General features: G+C 36.9%; 1 protein-coding gene across 1 annotated transcript in view; it reads right to left on the bottom strand.

The window, feature by feature from the left end:
* Positions 1-26323, bottom strand: part of SLC9A7 (solute carrier family 9 member A7) — a 144523-nt gene that overhangs the window by 60057 nt on the left and 58143 nt on the right. The window contains exons 2-5 of the mRNA XM_079123558.1: positions 17355-17554; positions 15039-15116; positions 7229-7305; positions 4072-4184 (exon numbers count right to left, since the gene is read on the bottom strand). Of these exons, the coding sequence (XP_078979684.1) occupies positions 4072-4184; positions 7229-7305; positions 15039-15116; positions 17355-17554 (468 nt within the window). The remainder of the gene's footprint in view (positions 1-4071; positions 4185-7228; positions 7306-15038; positions 15117-17354; positions 17555-26323) is intronic.

The following is a 26323-nucleotide window of genomic DNA, read 5'->3' as shown; positions in this document are numbered from 1 at the left end:
TTATAAATATATGTCTTTTATAGCTCAGAAGCATCTCTCAAGGACCGGAGAGTCATTCTTATGAATGTAACTATCAAAAGAATAAGACCTCAATCTCCAAGTCTGAGGACAGAATCTTAATCCTAACTTTGATAATTATCAGACAACAAACACAGTTAGCTTCTTTTCATATACTTTAACCAACCCTTTGTACTTTTTGTTTCTGACTCTGAGCCTCTGTGCAATCTGTTGGTTACTTGCTTTTAGCTGACTTCAAAAGTCACTAATTTTGGAGGTCACAAACTAGGCTATATGTTACTAGCCTCCCACTAGCTTTGTGATAAATAATACTTCTGATGTGTGGGTTATACTGATAATAGATGCTCTGGTTACTTTTCAGGGACTTGAAGGCCATTTCTGTTGAAACCACCAACTCTTCACTAGGGTTTGTGCAGGTGTCTGATGTGTGACCATGAAGTTGGATTAAGCATGCACAGACAACTGATGACTTTACTGCAAATCTCCTTTCCCCACACCTTAAATCACCCTGTTTCTTTATCCCATAAATATCCCCAAAACCTATCCTCAGGGAGGTGAATTTGAGACTTGGGACTTCCATCTCCATGTATGATTGCCTGGAAAATAAACTCTCTTTTTCCCAACCTGTTGATTTAGTGATTAGAGTAGTACAGTGGGCAAAATAGGCCTGGTTCAGTAGCACCCTCTAACTCTGCAATGAAGTTTTAATCTCTTTGATGGCCCAAGTTTTCAAACAACAGTTTTTTAGGAGAGTGGTAAAACACTCTTAATTTACAAAAACATTCTACACTTCAGAAAGATTTCCATTTTAAAAGCACTTAAAGTTAATGTGCTGGTGTCTAATAAGTTTAAACTTTCAACTTTCTAGAACTTTCATTCATTTATACAAACCCTTACTCTGCCAATCTTCACAGGCAAAATAAAAATGATGTAGCATGGTAATGCCTTCCATTATTTTCTACCATAGCACAGACACATTAAGGGAAAGTAAACAATTATGAAGATAATCTGGAAAAATAAGCCTTAATATCCAATTAAATGAAGCTACACTAACAGCTCAGAAAATGATATCAGTAATCTTTGTCACAATAACCTCCCCTTACTTGTTGGTAGTACTAGTAAGAAGCAAGTAATAAAGTTATAGACAAACATAATTAGTAATACATTTTCAGACAGATTAAACTCTTCTCAGAAGAATTTATTTCTTAATGGACACACATTTGGAGATAGTCACAGTATAATATTAAATAACAAAGGTATCTTTTGGCATGCTCTTTGGAAACATGCTTAGGTTAAGAGATGAGCTGTTTATTTTTTTAGGAAAATAGAAACCTCTGTCTGAATCAGATGTGTTTAGTGGCCAACATAATTAGCAAATGCTTTGCCAAGTGTTTTACATGTGTTGTTTCATTAATCATCAAAATAGCCCCAGGAAACAAGAACTAATATTCCTATTTTATAGATGAGGAGTCTGATGGAGAAAGGGAGAAAGTGGACCCAAGCTTCCTGATTGTGATTGGCACAGCTAGAATGCAATCCAATACCCATGACTCAACATCCCACCTTCTTTGCACAAACCAGAGTGCCTCACAAACCAGAAGATTTCATTCAGCCAAATCTGCTATACTAATTTATTTAAGGTGTTTGTGATAACTTTTGAGGGTAAAAGAGGTGAATGTTTTTTGGAACACTGAAATTCTTCAGAACGTCACAACTATCTAGAACTGTGCTGTCCAATGTGGTTGCCACTAGCCACATGGGTTTACTTAATTTAACTTAACATTAAATAATATTTAAAATTCAGTTCTTCAGTTGTACTAGTCTATATTTCAAGTGCTCGACAGCAAATGGATACCATAATGGGTTAGGTAGATTATAGAACATTTCTATCTTTGCAGAAAGACCTATATAGCACTGATCTAGAGGACCCTCAAGAGACCTGGTCAAATGGGAAATCTTAGTATCTTTAAGGTTATTAGTGTCCAGAATGTTAGAGGTCATTGTACACTTTGAGAAAACCTTTCCATCTCCACTATTAGGACAGGACCAGTTTTTTCTCCATAAATTCTCTCATTTAGATGTACAGTTGGCCCTCAGTATCTGAGGGAAATTAGTTAGTTCTAGGGCCTCTACATGCATACCAAAATCTAAGAATGCTCAAGTTCCTTGTATAAAATGGGGTAGTATTTGCATTGAATTTATGCATTCTCCTATATACTTCAAATTATCTCTAGATTTCTAATCCTAATACATTGTAAATGCTATGAAAATAGTTGTTATACTGTATTACACAGGGAATAATGACAAGAAACAGAAGTCTACATGTTCAGTACAGATGCAATTTCAAAAAAATATTTTTGATCTGCAGTTGGTTGACTCCACAGATGTAGGACACACATACATGGAGGGCAGACTGCACTCACAACAGTTGACTTCACAGAATGGAATAGCTTTTAACTGCTTTATGCAAATGGATTTAATTATAGGTACGAATTTGGAAGAGAGCTTTTTTTGATTGTTTTTGGGCTGTAGGGGAGGAGGAGCATATAATAATTTCACTTTCAAGAACTGGTTCAACTAACACTTAAAAATACATGGTAAGAAATTTATGAATAGGAAACCACATTACAGTGTAGAGCCAGGCAGAAGCATTGTACAAAAGGAGTTTATAATTTAAATTACATTCATGGGGGTGGAGTGGAGGTTCACCAGATTGGATGGGGGGGGCGGATGGAGGGAGGGGGAGGGGAATAGGAAAGACAGTAGAATGAATGGGACATAATTTTCCTATGTGCATATATAAATACATGGTCAAGGGCTGGGGAGATAGCTCAGTCCATAGAGTGCTTGCCTTGCAAGCACAAGGCCCTGGGTTCAATCCCCAGCACCGCAAAAAAATAAATAAATAAATAAAAAACAAATAGGGCTGGGGATATAGCTCAGTTGGTAGAGTATTTGCCTCGCAAGCACAAGGCCCTGGGTTCAATCCCCAGTACCGCAAATAAATAAATAAATACATGGTCATTGTAATGCCATATCACGTACAACCACAAAAAATGGGAACTTACACTCCATGTATGTATGATATGTCAAAACACATTCTACCATCATGTATAACTAAAAAGAACAAATAAAAAATTAAAAAATAATAAATCACATTCACTACAGGTACCAATGTGTGTTTCCACTAAGAAAAGGTATTGCTTAAACCTTCTACCTAAAGGAAGGTAGAAGACAGTTAAGTGTAAAAATTATGTCCAAATTTGTCATTCTCAAATGAAAGGCAAAAGGGAAATATGGGTAGAAAAATACAAGTGTTTATCAATGGATGACGGGATAAACAAAATATGATCTGTCCATACAACAGAATGTTTTTTTCAGCCTTAAAAATGAAGAAAATAAAAAAAAATAAAAAAGGAAGGAAATCTGTCATATGTTGCAATATGGATGAACCTTGAGGATATTATGCTAAGTGAAATAATCAAGTCACAAAAAGACAAATACTGTATGATTCCCCTTACATGAGGGATCTAGAAGTTAATAAGGACCAGAAGTAGAATGATGTTTCACAGGAGTTCAGGGGAAGGACACAAGGGGATTTGCTGCTTAATGGATACAGGGTTTCAACTGTACATGATTAAAAAGTTCTAAAGACTGACTGCCCAAATATGTGAATATACTTAATACTACTGAACTATATACTTAGAAATGATTAAGATTTGGCTGGGAGTGTAGCTCAGTGGTACAGTGTTTTGCTTAGGATGTGTGAGGCCCTGGGTTCTATCCCTAGCACCACAGAGAAAAAGAAAAAAAAATGATTATGGTGGCAAATTTAATGTTGTATATATTTCACCACAATAAAAATAAAAAAAGGTAAATGCATACTCTTACTAGGAAGTCTCAGACTGTTAGGCCTACCTACTGTTCCCTTCCTCCACCATTCTTTTAATGCTAGAGGCTCACTACTGCACACTGCAAAAAAAGTTAATGACTCCTCCAAATTTAAGATTAAATAATGGAATATCATAATAATAAATCCAAATATGCAAATACCTGGGTCAGTGGCAGAGATAATTGCTCCAAAAAACAGACAATCTGTGTAGTAAAATTTATCAGAGAGCTGTCCCACAATCTTCATGAGCTTCACCACACCATACATGAGATTTCTGTAAGGAGGCAAGGTAAAGTATGTTAGGAAAAATACTTACAAAATGTAAATGAAGTGGTACTAAGAATACCATACTTTAAGGGAGATTAATAAAAGCAATAGTTACCTTCAATGGGTGGACACCTCAGGAACATGGGCAAACAAAATTATGGCAGTAATGGTTTGCAGTTAATGTCATCTTACTGAAACATCTATTTCATTTTTAAAGCTGTGATCAACAACAAATGTAGCAACTATGAAGCATGGTTTAAAATTAGCAACAAAGTTAAGGCATCTTAAACAACTAGGTAATAAGAGGGGAAAGATAAAGATAAGACTTGGCATAATGTGTAATAAATTGCTAAAAATCTCAGAATTCTAAGATAGTGCATTTAAAGTCATAGAAAATGAATGGGTTGAGCTGGGCATAGTGAGGCTTGCATGTAATCCTAGTAACTTGGGAGACTGAGGCAGGAGGGGAGCAAGTTTGTAGCCAGCCTCAGCAACTTAGTGAGGCTCTAAGCAACTCAGCCAGAACTTGTCTCAAAATAAAAGGACTCGGGGTATGGTTCAGTGGTAAACACCCCTGAGTTTACTCCCAGTACCAAAAAAAAAAAAAAAAAGAATAGGTTAGATATAGTTGGAGAGAAAAAAAACGGATTGGTCATAAAGATCCAAGTGACTGACCTATCACTGCCTTCTGTGTCAAGAATTATTACAAAGAAGAGAAAAGAGGCAAACCCCCCACATGTCCTATTAGACCATGACCATAAGTGTTCCCAACAACATGTCTGGCTTTTTGCTCTGCTTGGATTAGGTAGGCCAGCAGCAGCCCTGCTTATGTTGTTCAGAATGTGATGTGGTTCAATAGGGATCACCAAGTTCAATATTACAGCTTGGCTGAAGCAAATTTCCTATATGACAGCTAAAAAATTTGGAACAGTGAGGAGTATTTTAAAAGGCCTAGTATGTGTTACATGTGTGTTTGGAGGGGTGGTAGCAGTGACAACAGTAGCTGCAGGGGTTGGGAAATTAAGATAACCATGTAATTAACTCATTGTATGCTACAACCAACTCTCTTATAATGAGATTTATGAAAATAAGGACCATGCCATTGCCTACCTTTGTGTCCTGGATGGCTAGAATAGTGGTTGGTTAAGAAAAGAGCATAAGAACTATTTACAGAATGTGATCCTTATGAGAAGAAATAGCTATAACTTAATGCTTGCCTAGTGTATGCCAGGCACTGTTCCAGAAACTTAGCCAGTTTAATTTTAGGTCATAGCAACTCTATGATGCAGATTTGATTTTCCCTTTGTTTTTCATCAAAGGTTTCTTTCATGTACCTTTGAAAGATTTCCTGAAACTAGACCTTCCGCTGTATTTCCTTGACCACAATCTTAGACCTGGGCAGCAGACTTCTCTCAGCTTCTTCCCCATCTTGCCTCCCATGGTCATTAATGCCAATTAGGTAACCTGTTGCTCTTTGATAATTTGTTATCTCTTAAAGGACAAACCCCAAGCCCCTCCTTTTTCAATAGAATAAAAGATCCCTGCCTTTAACTCCAGGTTTCCAGCTAATTTTAAAAAATTAAAGTCCTTGCTATAATTCAGATTTTCTTAGTTTTTACCCAAGGTCCCTTTTCTGCTCCAAGACCCCATCCAGGCTGCCACATGATATTCAGTCATCAAATCTCTTTAAACTCTTCTTGGCTGTGACAGTTTTTCAGATATTGCTTGTTTTTTGATGACCTTGGCAGTTCTGAGGAGCACTAGGCAGATAGTTCACAGAATGCCTTTCAACTGGGATTTGTCTGATTTTTTTTTTCCTCATGGTTAGACTGAGGTGATGTGTTCTAGGGTAGAACAGCAGGGTGGTAAAGTGTCCTTATCACAAATATCAAGTGTACATACATTAACATCACTTATCACCATTGATGTTGACCTTGATCTTCTGGCTCAGATAGTATCTTCCAGATTTATTCATTTTAAAGTTATTCTTTTTTCCTCACCCACACTTAAAGCGAAGTTGGGTTGGGGAACTAACTTCCACTTCCTTGAAATGAATGTATCTACAAAAATTATTTGGAATTCAGCATATGAGATTTATCTGTTCTCAACCATTTATTTATTCATCCAATCATTTATTTATATCAGCATGGACTCAGGGATATTTTATAATCTAATACAATATCATTGATTTTGTTATTCTTCAGCCATGGGGGGATTGTCCATTATAGGGACTTTCAATTTGGCACTTGTGTCCCTTTGAGATGCCCTACATCTTTGTGTTTATCTGTTTGAATTTTAAGTACTTCTTTATTTTCAGGCATTACAAGATGCTCCATTTTCATGTACATTTCCGATCCCAGCCTTAGAATAAGTCTTTTCTGTTTTAATCAGAGAATAATATTAGAAACCAAGATCTGGGAAATGGGCATAATTTTATTTCATTTTAATTAGTTTTAATTTAAATAGTCACACATGACTGATAATTACCCTACTTCATAGCTCTCAATCTTGTCATTAGTCACAAACATCAAAATAATGGACTAAATAGTCAGTCATAGTTGTGATGACTGGAAATGTTCAATTACGTTTTTTCCATTCATGGGGTTTGTAAGTTGTTCACTTAAAACCTTATTTAAATGGTTGGCTTCTTGTTTGCAAGTCAGCTGATCTGGCAGCAACCAAAGACTCCAGCATTTGAGCATATGAAAGACTCTGCCTGCTTACCTGTGCTATAACAGCATCTAAAGTAAAAACTTAGGACTCTTCATTAAGCCTATAATGTTACTGGTATAAAAAAACATATTTGTTACAGGAATGTAGTTGATATCTTACAACCAAACATGTATGTATATTGTCTAGCTAAATGTAATTAATCACTGTAAACATCCATGTGACCTGGGATTTGGTTTTTACTTTGGATTGGAAGACTTTTTGTTTATAAGTTCATAAAAAACTAAAAGCTATTTTAAATGACTGAGCTCTGTGTACCCATATGTATCTCATCTCTTTAGGATGTGCATCGCTTTAGTTATATGACCAAGATTCACTTACCCAATAATGAAGCAAGAAACAGCAGTTCCCAAGAAGGCATAGGCCAGAATAGATCCAAGATTTCTGAAAAAGTGTCTCTAAATAAAAAAATCAGGAATTACATTTTGATGTTTGACAATAAGCAAAGAAATACATTTAAAAGTCTTTTAAAAAGTGAAACTCCACTTACTGCTTCCATTATTTCAAGTAACAACTGAATATAATCTTGAATAATGCTATTTAGCCTTAAACATCATGGTTTTAAAATATCCTCTACACCGCTAATTGCTAAGCAAGCAAGGAAGGGCTTAGTAAATTTTCAGACAAAACTATTCTAGCTTATTATATTTAATTATATTAAGAGTATATGTACATATATATGCATGTGTGTGCATAAATAGACCAATAATTTTTATAGATTTGACCCAAATCATTCTACTTCATGATTCAGCTACTTACTTCCAGTTCTGGTGGTACCTTAGCTTATTACAGATATATGTATGCAACCATAAGCATGAAAGGACCATCTTAGGAGTTTTCTATTTAATTTAGTATCAGAAAACAGAGTCCTAAACATCTAGTCATGGGACCTGAAGCATATTTTTCTATACATCTGGATTCATCTTTGGAGCTTGGGAAAGAGGGACAATAGAGACAGAAGTAGAGAAATGAGAACAAGCAGACAGCTTCATTTATGATAGACAAATTTATATAGGAAGAAACCCATACCAATATAAGATCTAATAATTATTCAGAAAGAGGTGGCAAAACTGCAATCTTTAATGCGTCTGCATATTCACTGTTTACCTTAACACACACACACACACACACACACACATTCACACCAGTCAGATTTACGTCATTAGGCCCAAGGAAAATTCTGATGATGGGGAAAGTTATGCCTGTTCTTGAGATTGTGAGCCTTGTTTCTTACTTCTCAGGGCAAAAGCTATTCACATTTGACAATCAGAACTAAATCTTCCATATGCCTTAATCAAACAAGGGCCAGGAACACTTTTTTTTTCACATAAGGGAGTTTATTAAGCAAACAAAGTGTCTCCCTGCAGGGTAAGAGAGAAAATGAGAGGAAAAGAAAGGGAAAGAGAAAGGGTGCGCACTAGAGAGAATGGAAAAGCGAGGAGGAGAAAGAAAGTGAGTCAGCGGGGAGAGAAAAGCAAGAGAAAAGATGGTAGTGAAGCTATCTTTAAGAATCCCACAGGGCTAACAGGTGACCAATAATGGAGAAGGATACTTGCAAGCTGACTGATAAACCAATAGCTAGCTAGGATGTTCACAGACTGACAGTAGTTGGGAGGTGGGGAAATGGCTGCAACGGAAAGGGTAGGGAGAGCAGCTTTGTACATTACATTCCCCCGTTTCTGTTTTTATAAGAAAATCTTTTGTTCTCCAGTTCTTTCCCGCCTTATCTCTCCTTCCTAAGTGACTAGGGCTGGTTTTGCAGGTGAGATGTAAAAAGTCCATTCTCCCAGGGGCAGTGTTCATCTTCCAGACTTCCAGAGGCAGATGGTTGGGGCTGGGGAGATAGCTCAGTCAGTAGAGTGCTTGCCTTGCAAGCACAAAGCCCTGGGTTCGATCCCCAGCACCGCAAAAAAAAAAAAAAAACAGAGGCAGATGGTTTTCATGGACTTCATTTCTTCGATTTGACTGATCCCGTATTTCTACACTAACTGCCTGTCCCCAATTCTGGCTTCCTTCACCCCTCTAATTTTAGGAACTCCTTTACCGCCGGAAAGGGGGTCAATGACTGCTCTGGCTTCTTCGAGCTGGAAGGGGGCAGGATGAGGCAAGCAGTTTGGAGATCCCTTTTTAGAAATCAGGTTAATCGAGGGGTTCATGGTAGAAGTCTGGTTGGGGAAAAGCAGGTTGTAAAGGCTTCAGGGGATGGGTGCTTCAATCTGACGTCTGCTGTTGCATGCAAAAAGCTGAGCATCTGGGCCAATGGAAGGTGAGGCCGTGTCCGGGGGCACTGGGGCGTCGGATCGGGTTCCACTTGCCTAAGAGGCAGTGGAAGGACCTATCCTGAGTCACAGCACCAATGTAAGGAATCCCACAAAAACCAGGCCGGACACGGGAAATCACATAAGGGAGTTTATTAAGCAAACAAAGTGTCTCCCTGCAGGGTAAGAGAGAAAATGAGAGGTAAAGAAAGGGAAAGAGAAAGGGCGCACGCTAGAGAGAGTGGAAAAGCGAGGAGGAGAAAGAGAGTGAGTCGGGGGAGAGAAAAGCAAGCAGCCAGGAACACTTTATCAAAAAAATTTTTTAAAGGCAGCAGATCCCCAGCATGCCAGGTGAGCAACATTAAGGAAAAGTGGGGCACAGGAAGAAGAACCCAATATACAACATGCAGTCATCATGAATATGACCAAAGAGCTATCAGTAGCCTCTGGTCTATGTCACAGATAAAGTCCAAGGCCTTGGTTTCAGTCTTCCCCAATGCTTGGCCCTATCTGAGGCTGCAAAGAAGATGTCAAGGAACATCTAGTGTTTCAAAGCCATCTGCTCAGAAGAGAATTCCTCAAGGACTTGCCTTGCCAAATGAGGGTGCTGCCTGGACATAGCATGGACACATTATGTTTGCCTCTTAAATAATTGTCCCCGATCTGTTTTATGCTAATTCATTTATACACCAGCATCTTAAAAATGGATTTTAAAATAACAACAACTATGAGCCTGCTTTCCTTTAAAATCTCCATTAAAGGCTTAAATGAGGAAGTGCTAGCAGTGCATCAAGGACAAGACATGAGACCATGAGAAGTATCCAGGAACAAATTTCAATACCAGATGTGCTCTCCCTTGCAACTCAGCTTTCTTTTGGGTAATCATCCTCAGGATTAGTATGAATATACATTAGACAAATTCATATTCATGATATTAACCAGAGCACAAAATTAGACATGCAAATCTACCACCAAAAATACATTCATAATATATTCTAGAAACACACATACACACATATGAATTATCCATCTCCCATTCATATCTGCTGACACAAACTAAAATTTTACTGTGCCTTGAAGAGATATGACACTTATTTGTGTGATACATCAAGTACTTAAATGTGTACTTTATAGTTCACAAAGTACTTTCACATACATTAGTAATTCAATTTTCACAATGCCCCCAGTATGAAACTATTATTTAAACCATTTCATATGGGAGAAATCAAAGGTGCAAAGGCATGATGTGAGTTTCCTAAAGTAATGTATCACCAAACCACAGTTCCAAACTGTAGAGCCAGTCCCCAGCCCCCAGTTTGTTGTGTTCTCACTGCTACCAAAATCCTTAATCCCTATCACTTCCTTTTGGGGAAGAAAGTAAAGGGGGTGTGGAGTGAAATGTTACATCCTTCATCCCATTCCTATTTGACTGTAATATAGACAAGATGGTACAGAGTCTCCCCTACTAAGTACCAAATGGCAAAAAGCGCCAAAAGGAGGTGGTGGCATGTACTGGAAAAGCCTTTGAGAATCTAAGTGTAAGACAGACCAAAAGAAGGTTTGCTTTTGGTGAAAATTCACCTGATTTCCAGTTCTTTGTGTACCACTCTAAGCCTTACATTTCTACTCCTTGTGAAACCCTATCTTCTCCCATTTCCCACTGACACATTTTAACTTGTACATGCACCCATGAGAGGGAGGGAGGGAGTGAGGGGCAGTGTGTGTGTGTGTGTGTGTGTGTGTGTGTGTGTGTGTGTGTGTTTGGCAGGGAAAGGTCACCAAAAAGAAGGCTTTCATAAATGAATTCTTTCACATCCAATGCCCTGTTAGCAAACTGTGAGGGATGGCACAAAATCACAGTTAATTCCAATGGTGACCTTTTCAAGTCAGAAAAAAAGGCCATGTCTGCCTGAGGACTATATGTGCATATGTCAAATGGTCTGAATATATCTGTTTATAAAGTGCCAATTAAACGGTAAAACATTTGTTACACATTTAATTGATAATAGGCTTAATCAGAGATGGCAACCATTGTAAAAACCAACTATTTAACTGCCTTTATAAAGACTATTTATTTAAAAAGGAAAGCAACTAATAGTTGATAACCCAAAAGACTAGCATGTCAGAAATAACTTAAACTGGGAACTGGCACAGCCTGTTATTTGTTTTCCTTTTGAGAAAATAGGGCTGATGAAGGGAAGGTTCTGCAAAAATAAAGTGTTTTTCAATCATCTGAGTGGCTTTCACAACCCATGATTTGGTATCATTTTAAAGTGACTATTATTTTGATTATACATTAAGATTAGTTATTTAAAATACCAAATTATTCATCACCCACTTGATCTGAAGAAGAGTTTCCATTTAGGTGAAAAATAACATTATTTATACTCAATAACCATGTATTTATTAGGTGTCAACAAATGACATGCAGTTTCAGATAATTTTGGCAATCCCATAGATGAAAAATGATATGGTTTATTTTATAGAAAATTTAAAGCCAGAGGCAGTATAGCACAAAGGAATGACCTTGGGCCCTGGAGTCAGAGAGGGCATAACCTTGACCCAGTCCCACACCATCTAATTAACCTCACCTGCACCACTAATCATTCCAAGTTTGCTTTCATCATCAGTGAAATGAAGGACACTACATGTGAGGGCACAGATGTGTGTTGGGCTGATGTGCAGAAACCCACAGCCTCCTGCTCCCCAAGTATCAATTGTAGAAGGAGGATTTCTGTTCCATTCCTCTCCCCACTACTTTTTCCACCCTGAAGGTGATGCAGTAAGGCAAGGTCACTTGATCTATGAAAGGGGAAAATGGCTTGATCCTGACTTAACCTTCTTGTGCAAGGTGGGGGATCATTCCTGCTCCTCAAGCCTCCACACTGTGAGCAAAAGAGGCAGCCTCTGAAGTCTCAGCAATTTCTAGAATCTCTTCATTTTAGTCTCTCTACCTGTGGCTGTGACCATGCTGATGGTTAAATGGCATCTGTCTTCAATTCATTATGTGGTTGCAAGGAGCCCTGTTATTAACAACTAAGCTATGTATCCCAACATGTTAATCAGGGACTTTAGATAATAAAGTGATTTTTTAATCATGAGGTAATTCCTTGTGTCTATTTTCTTTCCCTTCCTCCCTCTTCCTTCCTTCCTTTCTTCCTCCCTCTTCCTCCCTTCCTTCCTTCTTTCTCTCCCTCCTCCCCTCCCTCCTTCCTTCCTTCCTTTTGATTGTACACAGGGGCACTTTACCACTGAGCTACAATCCCAGCCCCTTTTAAAATTTTCAGACAAGGTCTCAATAAATTGCCCAGGCTGGTCTTGAACTTTTGATCCTCCCCTCTCAGCTTCCTGAGTAGTTGGGATTATAGGCCTACACCACCATGCCCGGCCTTTGTGTCTGTTTTCAATGCATTAGAAGCCTGGGTACGCCATGTACAAACAGAGAAACAACATGTATCCCATTTGTTTACAATAAAAAATAAATAAATAAACAAACAAATAAATAAATAAATAAAAAGAAGCCTGGGGACAAAGCAGTGTGAACTAACATATAACCACTATCATTTCTTATAGTTTCTATGAGGATTACAAAGAATGTATGAAAAACATAAATATATATATGCAAAGATCCTGTCCATAAGCAGACACTCCATAAACTACAATTATATTTATATTGATTGGAAATAAGTTTAAAAACTGCAGAGTGGCTTTGCCAGAAGAACCAGACTGATAGGCAGGCATCCTCTCATAAAATGATTTGGGAAGTGTTCCCTCCTCTATTTTCTGAGTTTATGTAGAATTGGCATTATTTCTTCCTTATATGCTTACTATAGTTTGCCAGTAAAGCCATCTGGGCTTGTGGAATGGTTTTCAATTATAAACTTATTTGTTTTAATTAGCATAGGGTTGTTCAAGCTTTTTATCTCTTCTTGGATCAGTTTTGGTAATTTGTATCTTTTGAGGAATTTGTTTATTTCACCTGCCTTGTCAAATTCACTTGCACAAAACTGTTTTTAGTACTTCCTCTTTATCCTTTTCAATTTCTGAAGGGTCTCTAGCAACATCTTCTCTTTCATTCCTAATATAGCTAATTTGTTTCTTTCCTCTTTTTTTCCCCCAAGAGTTAGCTAGAGTTATCAATTTGGAAGGCATTCTCTAGCTCCTAAAGATGTTGTTGAGTTTTACTGTCAGCCAAATTCTCTCTTTAGTGACTCACTAAAATGGGGGCTGAAATAAGTACCATGGCTTATGTTATCTCAGGGAGGCCTTTTGGAGGCTCATTTTTATACGATATTCCCACAATGGAAGAGGTGAAGAGCTACCCACAGTTTTTCAAGTATTCGATATCTTAAATAACTAGAGGATTAGGTCTGATATTGATATCAAACACAATAACCCTCAATAATAATGATTGTGATGTTCCTTAAAACATTTTTATTTTGGTAGCCAGTGTGGTGATGCATACCTGTAATCCCAGCAACTCTGAGGCTGAAGCAAGTGGCTGAGGCAGGAGGATTTCAATTTTGAAGCCAGGCTTAGCAACTTGGTGAGACCCCATATGGAAGTAAAAAATAAACAGGGCTGGGGAATGTATCTCAGAGGTACTAAACCTCTGGGTTTGATCTCCAGTGCAGCAAAATAATAATAATAATTATTATTATTTTAGAGAAATTATAGATTCACTGAAGTTGCAAAGACAATACAGATATGTCTCCTGTACTCTTCACCCAGTTTCCCTCACTGGTTATATCTTATATAATTACAGGAAAATACCAAAACAAGGAAAGTGACATGGGTACAATGCATGTGCATAGTTCAATGTAATTTTACCACATGTGCAGATCTGCATAATTACTAGCACAATCAAGATACAAAATTGGGCTGGAGATGAAGATCAGTGGTAGAGTGATTGCCTAGCATGCATGAGGTCCTGGGTTTGATCCCTGGCACTATAAAAAAATACATTGTTTAAGATACAGAATTATGGGGTTGGCATTTGAGGCTCAGTGCCTAGCATGTGTGAGGGACTGGGTTCAATTCTCAATACCACATATAAATAAGTGAATATAATAAAAGCCAATTAACATCTAAAATATTTTTAAAAATAAAGAATGATTCCATCACCACGAAGCTGTCCCTTAGGGTACCTTTTATACTCACCCAATCCTGACCTTCCCACCATCCCTAATCTCTGGCAGTCACTAATTTGTTCTCCATTCCTATAATTTTGTCATTTCTAGAATGCTATATAAATAAAATTGTACAATATGTAATTTGTTCAAGTTGAACTTTTTCACTTAGAATAATGACTTCTTGGTCCATCCAATAAGATCTAACTATTGATACTGATACACAGTACCAATATCACAGTATCAGTATACCCTGGTATAAGTATCAATAATTTGTTTGATCTTGTTGCTGAGTACTGCTCTATGGTATAGATATATCACAGTTTGTTTAGCCACTCACCTACTTAGGACACTTTGGTTATTTCCAGTTTTTGTCTATTATAAATCAGGTAGTATGAACAGTCAGATACAGGTTTTGTGTAAACATGAGTTTTCATTTCTCTCAGATAAATCATAAGTGGTGAAATTGCTGTGGCTTATGGCAAGTTCAACTTTAGTTTTACAAGGAACTCCTACCTTGTTTTTCAGAATAGCTGCACCAAGTTACTTTCCCACTGGCAGTGTAGAAAAGTTCTAGGTTTTGAAACAGAAATGAATCACTGATCATGAGTCACCTATAGTCTCTGAGTGGGTGCAGAAGACAGAAATAAGGAATCTGAGAGAAGGGAAAAACTGGAAAACTATGCAGGTAAATTAACACAGAGATTCACATGCCTTAAAACATTACTGGCAAAACTTTCTTACCTTCTTTAAACTGTACCCAGCATGAAAAATAATTGGAGGCAGCAGAATGTTGAAAAACACCTCTGGATCAAATGTTACCTAAAAGTTTATAAAGAAAAAAAGTCAATTTTTAGTTTAATATCAAGTAGTGCTATAATATTTGTTTAATATTGAAATCATGACTGAAGTTTGAATATTTGGTGTAAATAACATCCGAGTGACAAATCTTGGATTCATCCCAGAAGAGAAGTCATGTCTTCTTTGTGGCCTGGCACTTCTAACAAATGATCTCAGTGTGTTGCTTTAATACATGTTAAGACATAACAGTTCAACTCAATTTTGAGAACTCACAAAGAGCTGTGGGCCAATGTTTTCAAGAAGACATAAAAACATCTTGACTTCTATCACATCTTTATTATGGCTTAACTGCAATAAAAATATTGTCATGATTATTAACTCTCTGGATTCTCACAGAGAGAATTATATCCTTTATAGATGTAATTCTAGTGAACTTAAGTCTCTTTTGAGTGATCAGCCATCTGTGATACTTGATATGGCCTAGATCAAAGTCATAAGTGAGTTTAGTGACTTCCTGAACATTAACATAAATTCAGTAACTCTAATGGGATCAAACTACCTGTAAGGCTTATTTAAGGAAATCACTCTGAAACTTCTAGATGGCAATGTCTTAACCACATATCAAAAAGAATTAAACATCCTATAAACATACTAACCTTTTTAAAGAATTTGTTCATGTGGGTGGATTAACTGGATTTTATTATAATTATTTTAAATCTTCAGTCTAATTATTAAAAATTAGTTTTTCTCTTTAGAAATTGGAGATGTTAATCAGTCTAATTAAAACAAGAGTTGTTCTTGTAAATTGTTTTATTCTATCTTCTTACTAAAGATAAGAGTAATCTACAAAACAGGGAATGTTAGAGTGAAGGAGAGTCTTGGGCAATACCTACCCAATATGAGGAACCTGGGCCCATAAATAGTCAGACTTGCTGGATATCACCAAACCCAATAATGTATCCACAAGCACAAGGGTTTTCTGATACCCATTTCAATGCTCTTCACACCAACATAGCTGCCTTAATATGCCTTTCTCCCCTCAACTAGCAACAATCATCTTGGCCTTGTTTGTTCTCCCACCTTTGCTTTGGTGGCAAAATTTCAAACAGGAGATTTGAATAAATGTTTTTAAGATAAAAAGAGCAGAAGTCAGCTTCATCTTCTATCATAACCTAAAGATGAAAATGAGTGGGTATCATTTCCCTGTTTTCCCCTATTCTATGCAACCCAATATGAAGAACTCATGCTGTCATTTCAAAATAGCAATTAACATGGTATTTACACTGATATGTTCATTTGCTTGCATTTAGTTTCACAATTTTTATAGAAATTCCATGCTTTCTTATGAAATGTTGAGAGCAAAGAGCACAATAGTACTGCCACTGGGGACAGAGAGAAGATGATCATATTTAGTATTGCAGAGAGAGAATAATTTGCCCTAAGGAACAGTACATTTAAAGAATACTTTAATTTTTGGAGCATACTCCAAACTCTGCCTTTGACTGCAGGTCATCATACGCATTAGCTTGTTCTACATTAAAAGGGGCTCCCCACTACCTGGATGCCCTGACCTGCTATACAGAAGCCCTCTAATGATAATCCCTGATCTCTAAAGTAATGGAAAATGTATCAATGAAGACAGATCTCATTTATCCTTGAAATCACCCACATGAAAAGACACAATATTTTTTTCTTGTGGAATATTTTTGTTACTCTGATATCAAATGAAAAACTGCTTGGACTCAAATTCTAAGACAACAAGGCCTCTTCTTCCCTCAAAGATTCACTGGGCTTTTGGCATCAATCATCAATGAGAGTAAGCACTCAAATAATTGTAGACTATGGGAAAAGAACCACAAAGAACTAAGAATCACATTTCTGAATTCTGAATAAATAAGTTTAAAGTGAAATCAATGTTATTTTAAGAAAGAAACAATCTCATCTCTAAACCACAAGGATAAGAGAAAATTGTAAAGAAGAGACGGCAGTTGGAGAAAATTGGTGAGTGTGAATGTACAAACCATCGCATAATCAGGAGCCCACATCCACTACAGACACTAAAAAGCCCAAGAGGTCACAGAGCTGAAAGGTATGAGTAAAATATAGTTCTTATCTTCTCCTCATAATGGCTCAAAAGTCTCCAGGCAAAACTGAGAACCCAGAATGTTGATATTCCAGGAGTTTGGAAAGATTTCCACAAGGTCAAGATGGAGTCAAGGAATCAACAACCATGTCGTAGATAACGATATGCCAGCTCACCTTCCGCAGCATGTCATTCTGCTCTACACTGTTGATCTTGCCAGGGCTGATTTCTCCTTTCAGAGTGTATTCAAAGAACTTCCCACTGACATTCACTAATAAGGTGCTGAAAGCCCTGTCTTCCTGAGTGCAGCTGAGTGACTTGTCACGGCCACTGGTGGCAGGGGTGCCATATCTCAGGATCACCCCGACGATGAGTCCTGAAATAGAGTGAGAAAAAAAAAAAACCATAAGGCCTGAGGAAGCATATGGAGAATATGGCCATAATGGTACCTCTGATATTCAACAACTAAAAAACACAAAGGAAATCTGACATCAGGTCTGGGGTGTTTGTTTTAGGAGTAAATCAATGTATGGTCCTTCAGAAATGGTTAAGCATCACCTATTCTGGTCTGATTAAAGTCCCTCAGTCACCAGAAGGACAAGGTGGAATGGTACCTTTGGTAGTTATCACAGCACTCAGCAGTTTGCATACTGGGTCATGTCTCATTTCTAAGGTGGAGGAAGATGGGATGATAAGTAGTCAAAAGTTTTTTTCTGCCCAGGACAGCACAAGACAGAACTGCTGAGCCCTTGATTTTTCCCAGAAGCATTCCTCAAGCCAGTTCTGCTGCCATCTGCCAGAAAGAAGCAGGCTGCTGGAATTTCCAGTTGCTATAAATGCAGTTTGTTTTACCACACACCAGAGGAAAGCAGGGGTGAAAGCTTTTGATTAGGTCATTTCAAACACTGGGAATCATGGAGAAAGTAATTATACCCCTTGGGAAACTAAATGCAGCAGCATAAATTTGAGCAGCCATGATTCAGGAGTTGGAGAGCTGGCTTATTGGAGTTATGGCTATGACACAGCAGAGATAATCAGCTGCAAGTCTTTAAGTCTCATTCCCTTAAGGGTTTTCTCACTAAGGAAAAATAAAAACAGCAAAATCATTTATAAGCATTCAACTCCATGAATACAGGAAGGAGAGTTGGTCCCCTAGTCCTGCACATGAGTCAGGCCCAAGCGAAAAAGACTAAAATATCAGGGGGTTGGTACACAAAAAAACATAAATGATTCTTAGACACTTGCTATAATTTTCTCTTAGGAGGAAAATTTCAGACTTCTCTCTAAATTCAGATCTTTGGCTAGCAAAATGAAAAGACAGAATGGTAAAAATTATTTCTCATATCATTTGCCATTAATGTAGAAGGTTAACATCAGAAAAAGAAAACAATGTTTACTATGTTGTATGGGCAACAGTTTAGATCTTGAATGTCTCCCAAAGGCCTGTATGTTAAAGGACTAGTCCTCAGCTTGGTAGAAACCTTCAAGAGGTGAGGCTTGATGGGAGGTCTTACAACACTGGAGGCAAATGATGAGACCCCAAAACCTTTGTCTTCCTTTTTTCATTCTCAGTCATGAGATGAATGGGTTGCTCCAAAACACATTCCCACCATGAGGTACTGCCACAGATCCAAGCAACAGGGTAGGTCATGGGCTGTCTGTAACCTCCAAAATTGTGAGACAAAATAAACCTTTCCTCTTATTAACTTAATTATTGCAGGCATTTTGTTACAGAAATTGAAAGCTAACACACTATGTATATAATCTTCTATCACATCTATTACCATTAAGACAAATATAAACTCATGAGACATTGTTGAATAGCAAATCATATATAAAATTTAGAGAAATACAGTTCTTTAAACCAAAATGTGTCTGTATTGCATTATTATTATTAAAGGCCTATATTAACAGATACTTATAATTTGTTGATTTTTGTGGGAAAAAAAGTCTTAAAAATTTTAATCCAAACTTAAAATGAGGTTCTTGATAATCTCAACCTGACCAGATAAAAAATTTTAAAACCTTTAAAAGTGTATGAGGAAAAAAATTTTTTAAATAGACTTGAAGAAAACATGTTTGACATTACCGAAAAGATTTCTTTAGGGGAAAATAATAAAAATCCCATCATGTAGATAGTGTTAATTATCTGATAAATGGGCAAAAGGCAAGCAGTTAAGGTTTTCAATTCCAATCTTCTGCTCAGATGGTATTACTAGAATTTACATTCATTTCTTCATGGTGAATGACAGACAAGATGAGGACAGGGATGGTCAGCCAGGATTTACTCAGCCTTGCTCTGCTCAGTTTCAGAAGTGCACTTCTCAGCTGGCACTCTCCTAGCCAGCTTTTGGTTTAGGACATTCTGGGTTTCTGTGCTGGTAATTGAAGTTGTGGGATACCTACACTGAGATGGCTGCTGGCCTTGAGTCTCCTTTCCTTCATATTCCTGCTCCTTTTAGTAGCTGCCCTAGGCAAGAAGGACCCCTGCAGATTTATGGGCTATAATTATATTGATTGGTCCAAAATATTGCCAGTATTTCATGGGGCCTCCTGTTCTCTATCGCTTCTTCCTACATGGGAAGATGGGAACACTTTGGCTAATGTCCATGTATTCTCTTTATGAAGCAAGAGAGGTGGCACATCACCTGTGTCCTGATGTCCAGTGGCACTCTATAATCCCTTCTTTTCCTCACTCTCATTATTCTGGTCCTTCTACTGGTGACAGTGCAGAAGGCTCCCATGATACAGATGACATCTGTAGTGGTCACAGTGTGCTGCATATTTACTGCCTGGCACTGGAACTTCACCAGGGCCTGCAACCTGTGCTGCCTGTGCTCCCTCTTCTCCTTCCACAACATCAAACTCCACAGATTCTCTATCCTCTACACTACAAAGGTACTATTTGGGGTTTATTCTTCTTTGTGGCAATCTATTGTACAACCACATCAAGCTTGTTGCCATTCCTGTGTGTGAAACTGTATGTGTTTCCTACATTGAACCATTTTCCTGTTCCCAAACTTTCATGCAATGACCTTCCTGTTTCCTGTGGGCTACCATTCCCTTTGCTCACAGTGCCACACTGAGTATCTCAGCTTTGCTGCTCATGGTTGAGGTCTTAATGGTGACTGATGCCAGCTGTGACAGCAGCACCTCCTCCTGAAGCTGCTGGTGGCACTGGGGATGTTCAGAGTTCTCTGGGCTTCCCTCTCCACTCCAGATGACACTCTATAGTGCTTTTATTCTTATTTAATTCCCTTGTTAGGCAGTTATTTTCTGATTAAGTTTTACATGAAAAAAGCAATTCCATGGCCCTTCAACACTCATCATAATACAGGATGATTTGGAAAGCTTGGAGAAGGCTACCTGTCACACAATTTAATTTAAATGTCTTCATCAGGAGACCAAAATAAGTCATTTAAAATGTATCTTTCTCCCAAGTCAAAACCTGCTTCATGTAACTCACTGTTACTTGACTTTACTAACTTGATTTTTTTAGCAGAGCTAATGGAAAGACTAAATCATATGGTCTTTAAAATAACTACTACTCTAACAAATGAGTAGGTTTATAGCAGACAATTTCCTCCATTATAGGAAATGCTCTTAAAACCTCTCCTAGTAATCATCACTATTATATCTAGAATCATTATCAGATGAATATTGTTTTTCAAAGTTATAAAACCTTTCCCTCTCTACCTAACGCACCCATATTAAATATGGAAGACCACGAAGGTAATGATGTTGCCCCTTTGTAGTTAAAACATAGCAACACAAAACATCAAAGCAAAAATACAAGGTCGATACCATTTTGACAGTTTTGATAAAAAATATACCAAGCCACAGGGCACACCACTAACTCAAGGTACAGTTTTAGTAACTCTTCAAACATTTTAGATTCATAGTTGTTACAACCATCTTCCATGTCATGATACTAAGTTCACATTTAGTCTTTTTCATTTAAAGAACAGGATAGCAGGACTGCAGAGGAGTATTTTGGTGAGAAAATGATAAAGACTAGGAGTAAATGAACAGCATATTTCATCTGCTGGATCTAAAGACAATCTGACAGGAACTGTAAATAGATCATAACTACAAGGAATTAAAACATGCATAAGCTTTTTAGCTCATAAAGTTCCATATTCACACACACACACACACACACACACACAATGAACAACAGAAGTACTGATTTGACTGCATCCTACAGCATAGTTCCAGATTACAAAGAGAAATAACCTGTTTATGTGAGCCAGAAAAAAATAGCACAGAAGATGTCACCTGATGAAGAGAGAATCAGTATTTTTAAAGGTATACGACTAATGTCAGAAAATAATCCAGTTTGGAACTTTTACGGAAAACAAATACAGATGAAATTCCTTTGATATCTGACATGGCTAAAAACAAAATGATGAACTCAAAGATGCAGAAGGTCAAGATTGTTTCACTTTATGGGTATGAAAAAGTGCATTTCACAACTGTATTAGTACTTTCCACCAATGGTGTGTAATTTCCAAATTTCCTAATTTTGAAAGACATAAACAGAAGAAAAAACTATATATATGTGCCTACCAAATATGTGTGGCATTAGGAAGGAATATAATCATAAGCCAATATAGCTCAAAAAAACTTCAGGAGGTCATTAAAAAAACTAGGCCTGGTGATTCTGCTACCAGTTTCCCTTTTGTGACTGAGATTGTTAGGAGTACAAATGAACAAGTGGACATGGAGTAAGGTGTAATTCTAGACAGTTATCCACCAGCTGCAATATGTACATATCTCTATTAATAAGCCTTTGTTAAGGAGAAGGGGAACAGGTGCACGGATGTACTGTTCTCTTCTAGTGAGAACTCACCTTCTCCTATGTAAGCTACTGAGGGTAGGTGATCAGTTTGGCTACCATTGTAGGGTTGTTTAGAGCATAATACAGATTGCTCTGAGTTCCAAAGTTTAATTTGAAATGAGAAAAGAAAGCAAACTATTTCACATCCAGTTACAAAGTATTTTAAGATAGTGATAACTAAAGATTGAGTACCCTTTATCCAAAATGCTTGGGGTCAGAAGTGTTTCAAATTTCAGAGTTTAGTTTTGGGAATTTGGGGGGGGGCATGGGATTTTGGAATATTTGCATGGTCTTTATCAGTTGAGCATCCCTAATCTGGAAATCCAAAATCTGAAATGCTCCAAAATCTAAGACCTTTTGAATGTTATGCTGACATTCAAAAAGTCTCAGATTTTGAGATTAGGGATTGTGTTAGTTTTGCTTTGCTGTGATCAAAATATCTGACATACAACTTAGAGAAGGAAAAGTTTATATGGGCTCACAGCTTCAGAGGTTCCATCCACAGTCAGATGACTTGATTTCTCTGGGCCCAAAGTGAAGCAGAACAGCATGGTGGAAGGGTATAGCAGAGGAAAACTGTTCAGCTAGGGTCAACAAGGAAGGAGAGAGACTGAGCATGAGGAGTCCTGGACAAGATATATAATTTCAAAGGACACACCCCCAGTGGTCACCCCAGTGACTGACTTCTTCCAGCTATGCCCCAACCTACAGTTACTATACAGCAATCCATTCAAATTATGAGTTCATCACATGAATTAATCCAATGATTAAGGTATGCTCTCATAATCTAATCATTTTACCTCTGAACATTCCTGCATTACTTCAAACATAAGCTTCTGGGGGAACACCTCATATACAAACCATAACAAGATGATCAAACTGTATTTATTTATTGTTGCTGTTAGCTTATTAATTGTGTTGAAAATATTTCAATAGAAATAAAAGAACAGTTATTAGAAAAATGAATACAAATCTCCAATAATTATGTGAAAAGATATACTCCATTGACAAAGAAATATAAATTGAAAAGAAAGAAGCTATTTCACTTACTAGATTGGCAAAGGTTTAAGTAATTTTATAATATACAGTGTTATGTAAGGCACAGAGAAAAGAACCCACTTATAAAGTGTTGGCAGAAATGTAAACTGATACAACCTCTGCCAAATTATTTGGAAAAACTGGACAGATTACTTAAAGCCTGTATAATGGGAATCTAATGACATAATTTATTCATGACACAGTCATTGCCTTAACCTGTCTAAACATGTACCACAAAATACTTTATCATAATCTCATTATCTGGATATCAACTATATTTATATTGGTGTGTATGTACAGAAGAGTTAAACTTAATGATCTACAGAATTATTTCCTTCAAACTGTATTTCCAATCCAATAAATAAAGAATCCAATGAATTCCAGCATTGATAATTATTTTTTCAGGTTTTTGTTTTCAGAGTCATTTGCATGACTTTGGTTTTAAGAATGAATGTTACAGACCTTTTCAATGTCTTTGTCTACTTGTTCTGTTGTTATGCAGTTGTGCTATTCATTGATTTATTAAAATTCATTCAAGGGCTGTAGTTGTGGCTCAGCTGTAGAGTGCTTGCCTGGGTTTGATACTCAGCACCACATGTAAATAAATAAAATTAAACAAAAGATCCACTGACAACTAAAGATCCATTGACAATTTTAAATATATATATATATATATATATATATATAAACCCATTCAAGGGGAATTAATGCAAAATATTTTGTTTCTTGTTTTGAAAATGCAGTGAAGTACTCATTTTGTTTGTTGGTACTGGGGATTAAATCCAGGGGTGCATCACTACTGAGCTACACCCTGAATCCTTTTTTTGAGACAGTGTGTACATTGTTGAGGTTGCCTCAAACTTGGCAATCCTCCTTCTTCAGCCTCCCAAGTTACTGGATTACAGGCATGTACCACTGCACGTGGCTGAAACATTCACTTTATAAAAACAATTTTATTGAAGTACAATTTACATACCACAAAATTCATCCATTTTAAATGTACAATTCAAAGATTTTTAGCATATTCACAGAGTTATACAACCATCACCCCAATCTGATTTTGGAATATTTCCATTCATAGTCACTCCTTGTTTCCATCCCCAGGTAATTACTGAATTACTGATCTACTTTCAGTCTCCAAAGATTTACCTCCTCTGAATAGTTCTTTTTTTTTTTTTAGATATTTGAATTTTAATCAGACACCACTGTATATACAATTCAACTGAAAGCAATTTTGCTCTGATGCTGGTATTTTTTTTTTAATTTTTACAGACTGTATTTTGATTCACTGTACACAAATGGGGTACATCTTTTCATTTCTATGGTTGTGCACAATGTAGATTCATACCATTTGTGTAATCATACATGTACATAGGGTAATGATGTCTGTCTCATTCCACCATTTTTCATACCCCCTCCCTCTCATTTCCCTCTACATAATCTAAAGTTCCTCCATTCTTCTCTCACCCCCCACCCCCATTACATCATCATCCACTTATCAGGGAAAACATTTGGCCTTTGTTTTTTTGGGATTGGCTTATTTCACTTAGCATGATATTCTCCAATTCCATCCATTTATCTGCAAATGCCTTATTATTATTCTTCTTTATGTTAGAGTAATATTCCATTGTGTACATATACCACAGTTTCTTTATCCATTCACCTGTTGAAGGGCATCTAGGTTAGTTCCACAATCTTCATATAAATGATATGTGGTCTTTTTGTTTCTGGCTTCTTTCACTAGGCATGGAGTTTTCAATGTTCACCCATGATGTGGTATAGAACAGTACTTCACTACTTTTTATTCCTGAGTAGTATTCTATTGTATAGCTACATCATATTTTGTTTATCCATTCAAATGTTGTTGAACATTTTCATTATTCCTCCTTTTTGTTATTGTGAATAATGCCACTACTTATATTTGCACACAAGTCTGTGGACATGTTTTCATTTTTCTAGGGCATTAACTAAGAGTAGAACTGCTATGTCTTATGATAAATCTATGTTTAATATTTTAAGAAACTGACAAACTTTTTCATTTGGGAAACGGTACCATTATATATTCCTACTAGCAAGGCAAGTTATAGTTTGTTTACAGGCTCAACAACAGTTATCATTGTCTTATGATTATACCTATTTTATTTTTAATTTTTTTACATTGGCAACCTCTTTAATATCTACAGACTAGATATTATAAAACCAGGACTTCTTTATCCAGTATATATACAATATGTATAGTACAGCAAAATTAAATGAAATGCAAGTTACAGGGCAATGGGTAAACTGAAATTTCCTAGCACACTCTAACAAAACATTTTTGTAACTTCTTCCCTCCCACCTCCCTCAACCCAACGAACAAGTACAGACAGTACACTGTTCAGAGGTGGTTTTACAATTCCAAGCAGTTATTTCCCATCCATTTTTAAAAGTTATGTTCAAGTTTAAATCTACTTCCACTTTTAAATATATCGAGTACTTCTAAATGTCTACAAGGACTTGATATTCTACATAAGAACTTGTCCACTATGCACATAGCACTGGTAAATAAAAGTGCACACATAGCAATGGCTATAATCTGAGGTATCTTCTAATATGACCATTTTGTCCTTGAATCTTTCCCTCTTCACCTCCTTTTCTGTACTTTCAGTCCAGTGAACAAGTAAAGGAATATGTAATACTTAGAGATGGCTGAACAAATTCACATCTGGAAGTCATTTATACAGGAAAAGTTTCTATGAATTTCAACACAGAATGCACAAAATGTGCTAATCTTACTAACCACTTAGTCATACGTTGGAAACCTTTTTAACATCTAGAGACTAGATGTTGCAAAATTGGGACTCATTTGTCCATTATATATACTGTATACACAGCAAAACAAAATGCACAAAACATACAGAAAACTGATGTCTGAGAATGTTCAGTATGAACACACTAACATTACCTTTTGCAATTGCTTCCCTCCCACCTCCTCCACACCACTGAACAATACAGATGACACTATACTGCTCACAGAGCTGGTTTAACAATTTCATTCCCAAAAGATAGTATTTCATATGAATTTTAGTAAAAAGATATTTAAAAAGTGGTATTTTATTACCTCACCATTTAACATACATCAGGCACTCTAAACATCTTGACAGACTAGATGTTTCAAGGACTCAATTTGCGCACAATGTACGTGATAATCTTGAATAAACTGCACACATGTTACAACAGTTCTAATTTGAAAATGCCTTCAAAATATGAGCTTTCTGGCCCTTCGTT

This window comes from Sciurus vulgaris (genome assembly GCF_902686455.1).
Source record: "Sciurus vulgaris genome assembly, chromosome: X".
In the NCBI taxonomy this organism is placed as follows: Eukaryota; Metazoa; Chordata; class Mammalia; order Rodentia; family Sciuridae; genus Sciurus; species Sciurus vulgaris.
This window is presented reverse-complemented; position numbering and strand designations above follow the sequence as displayed.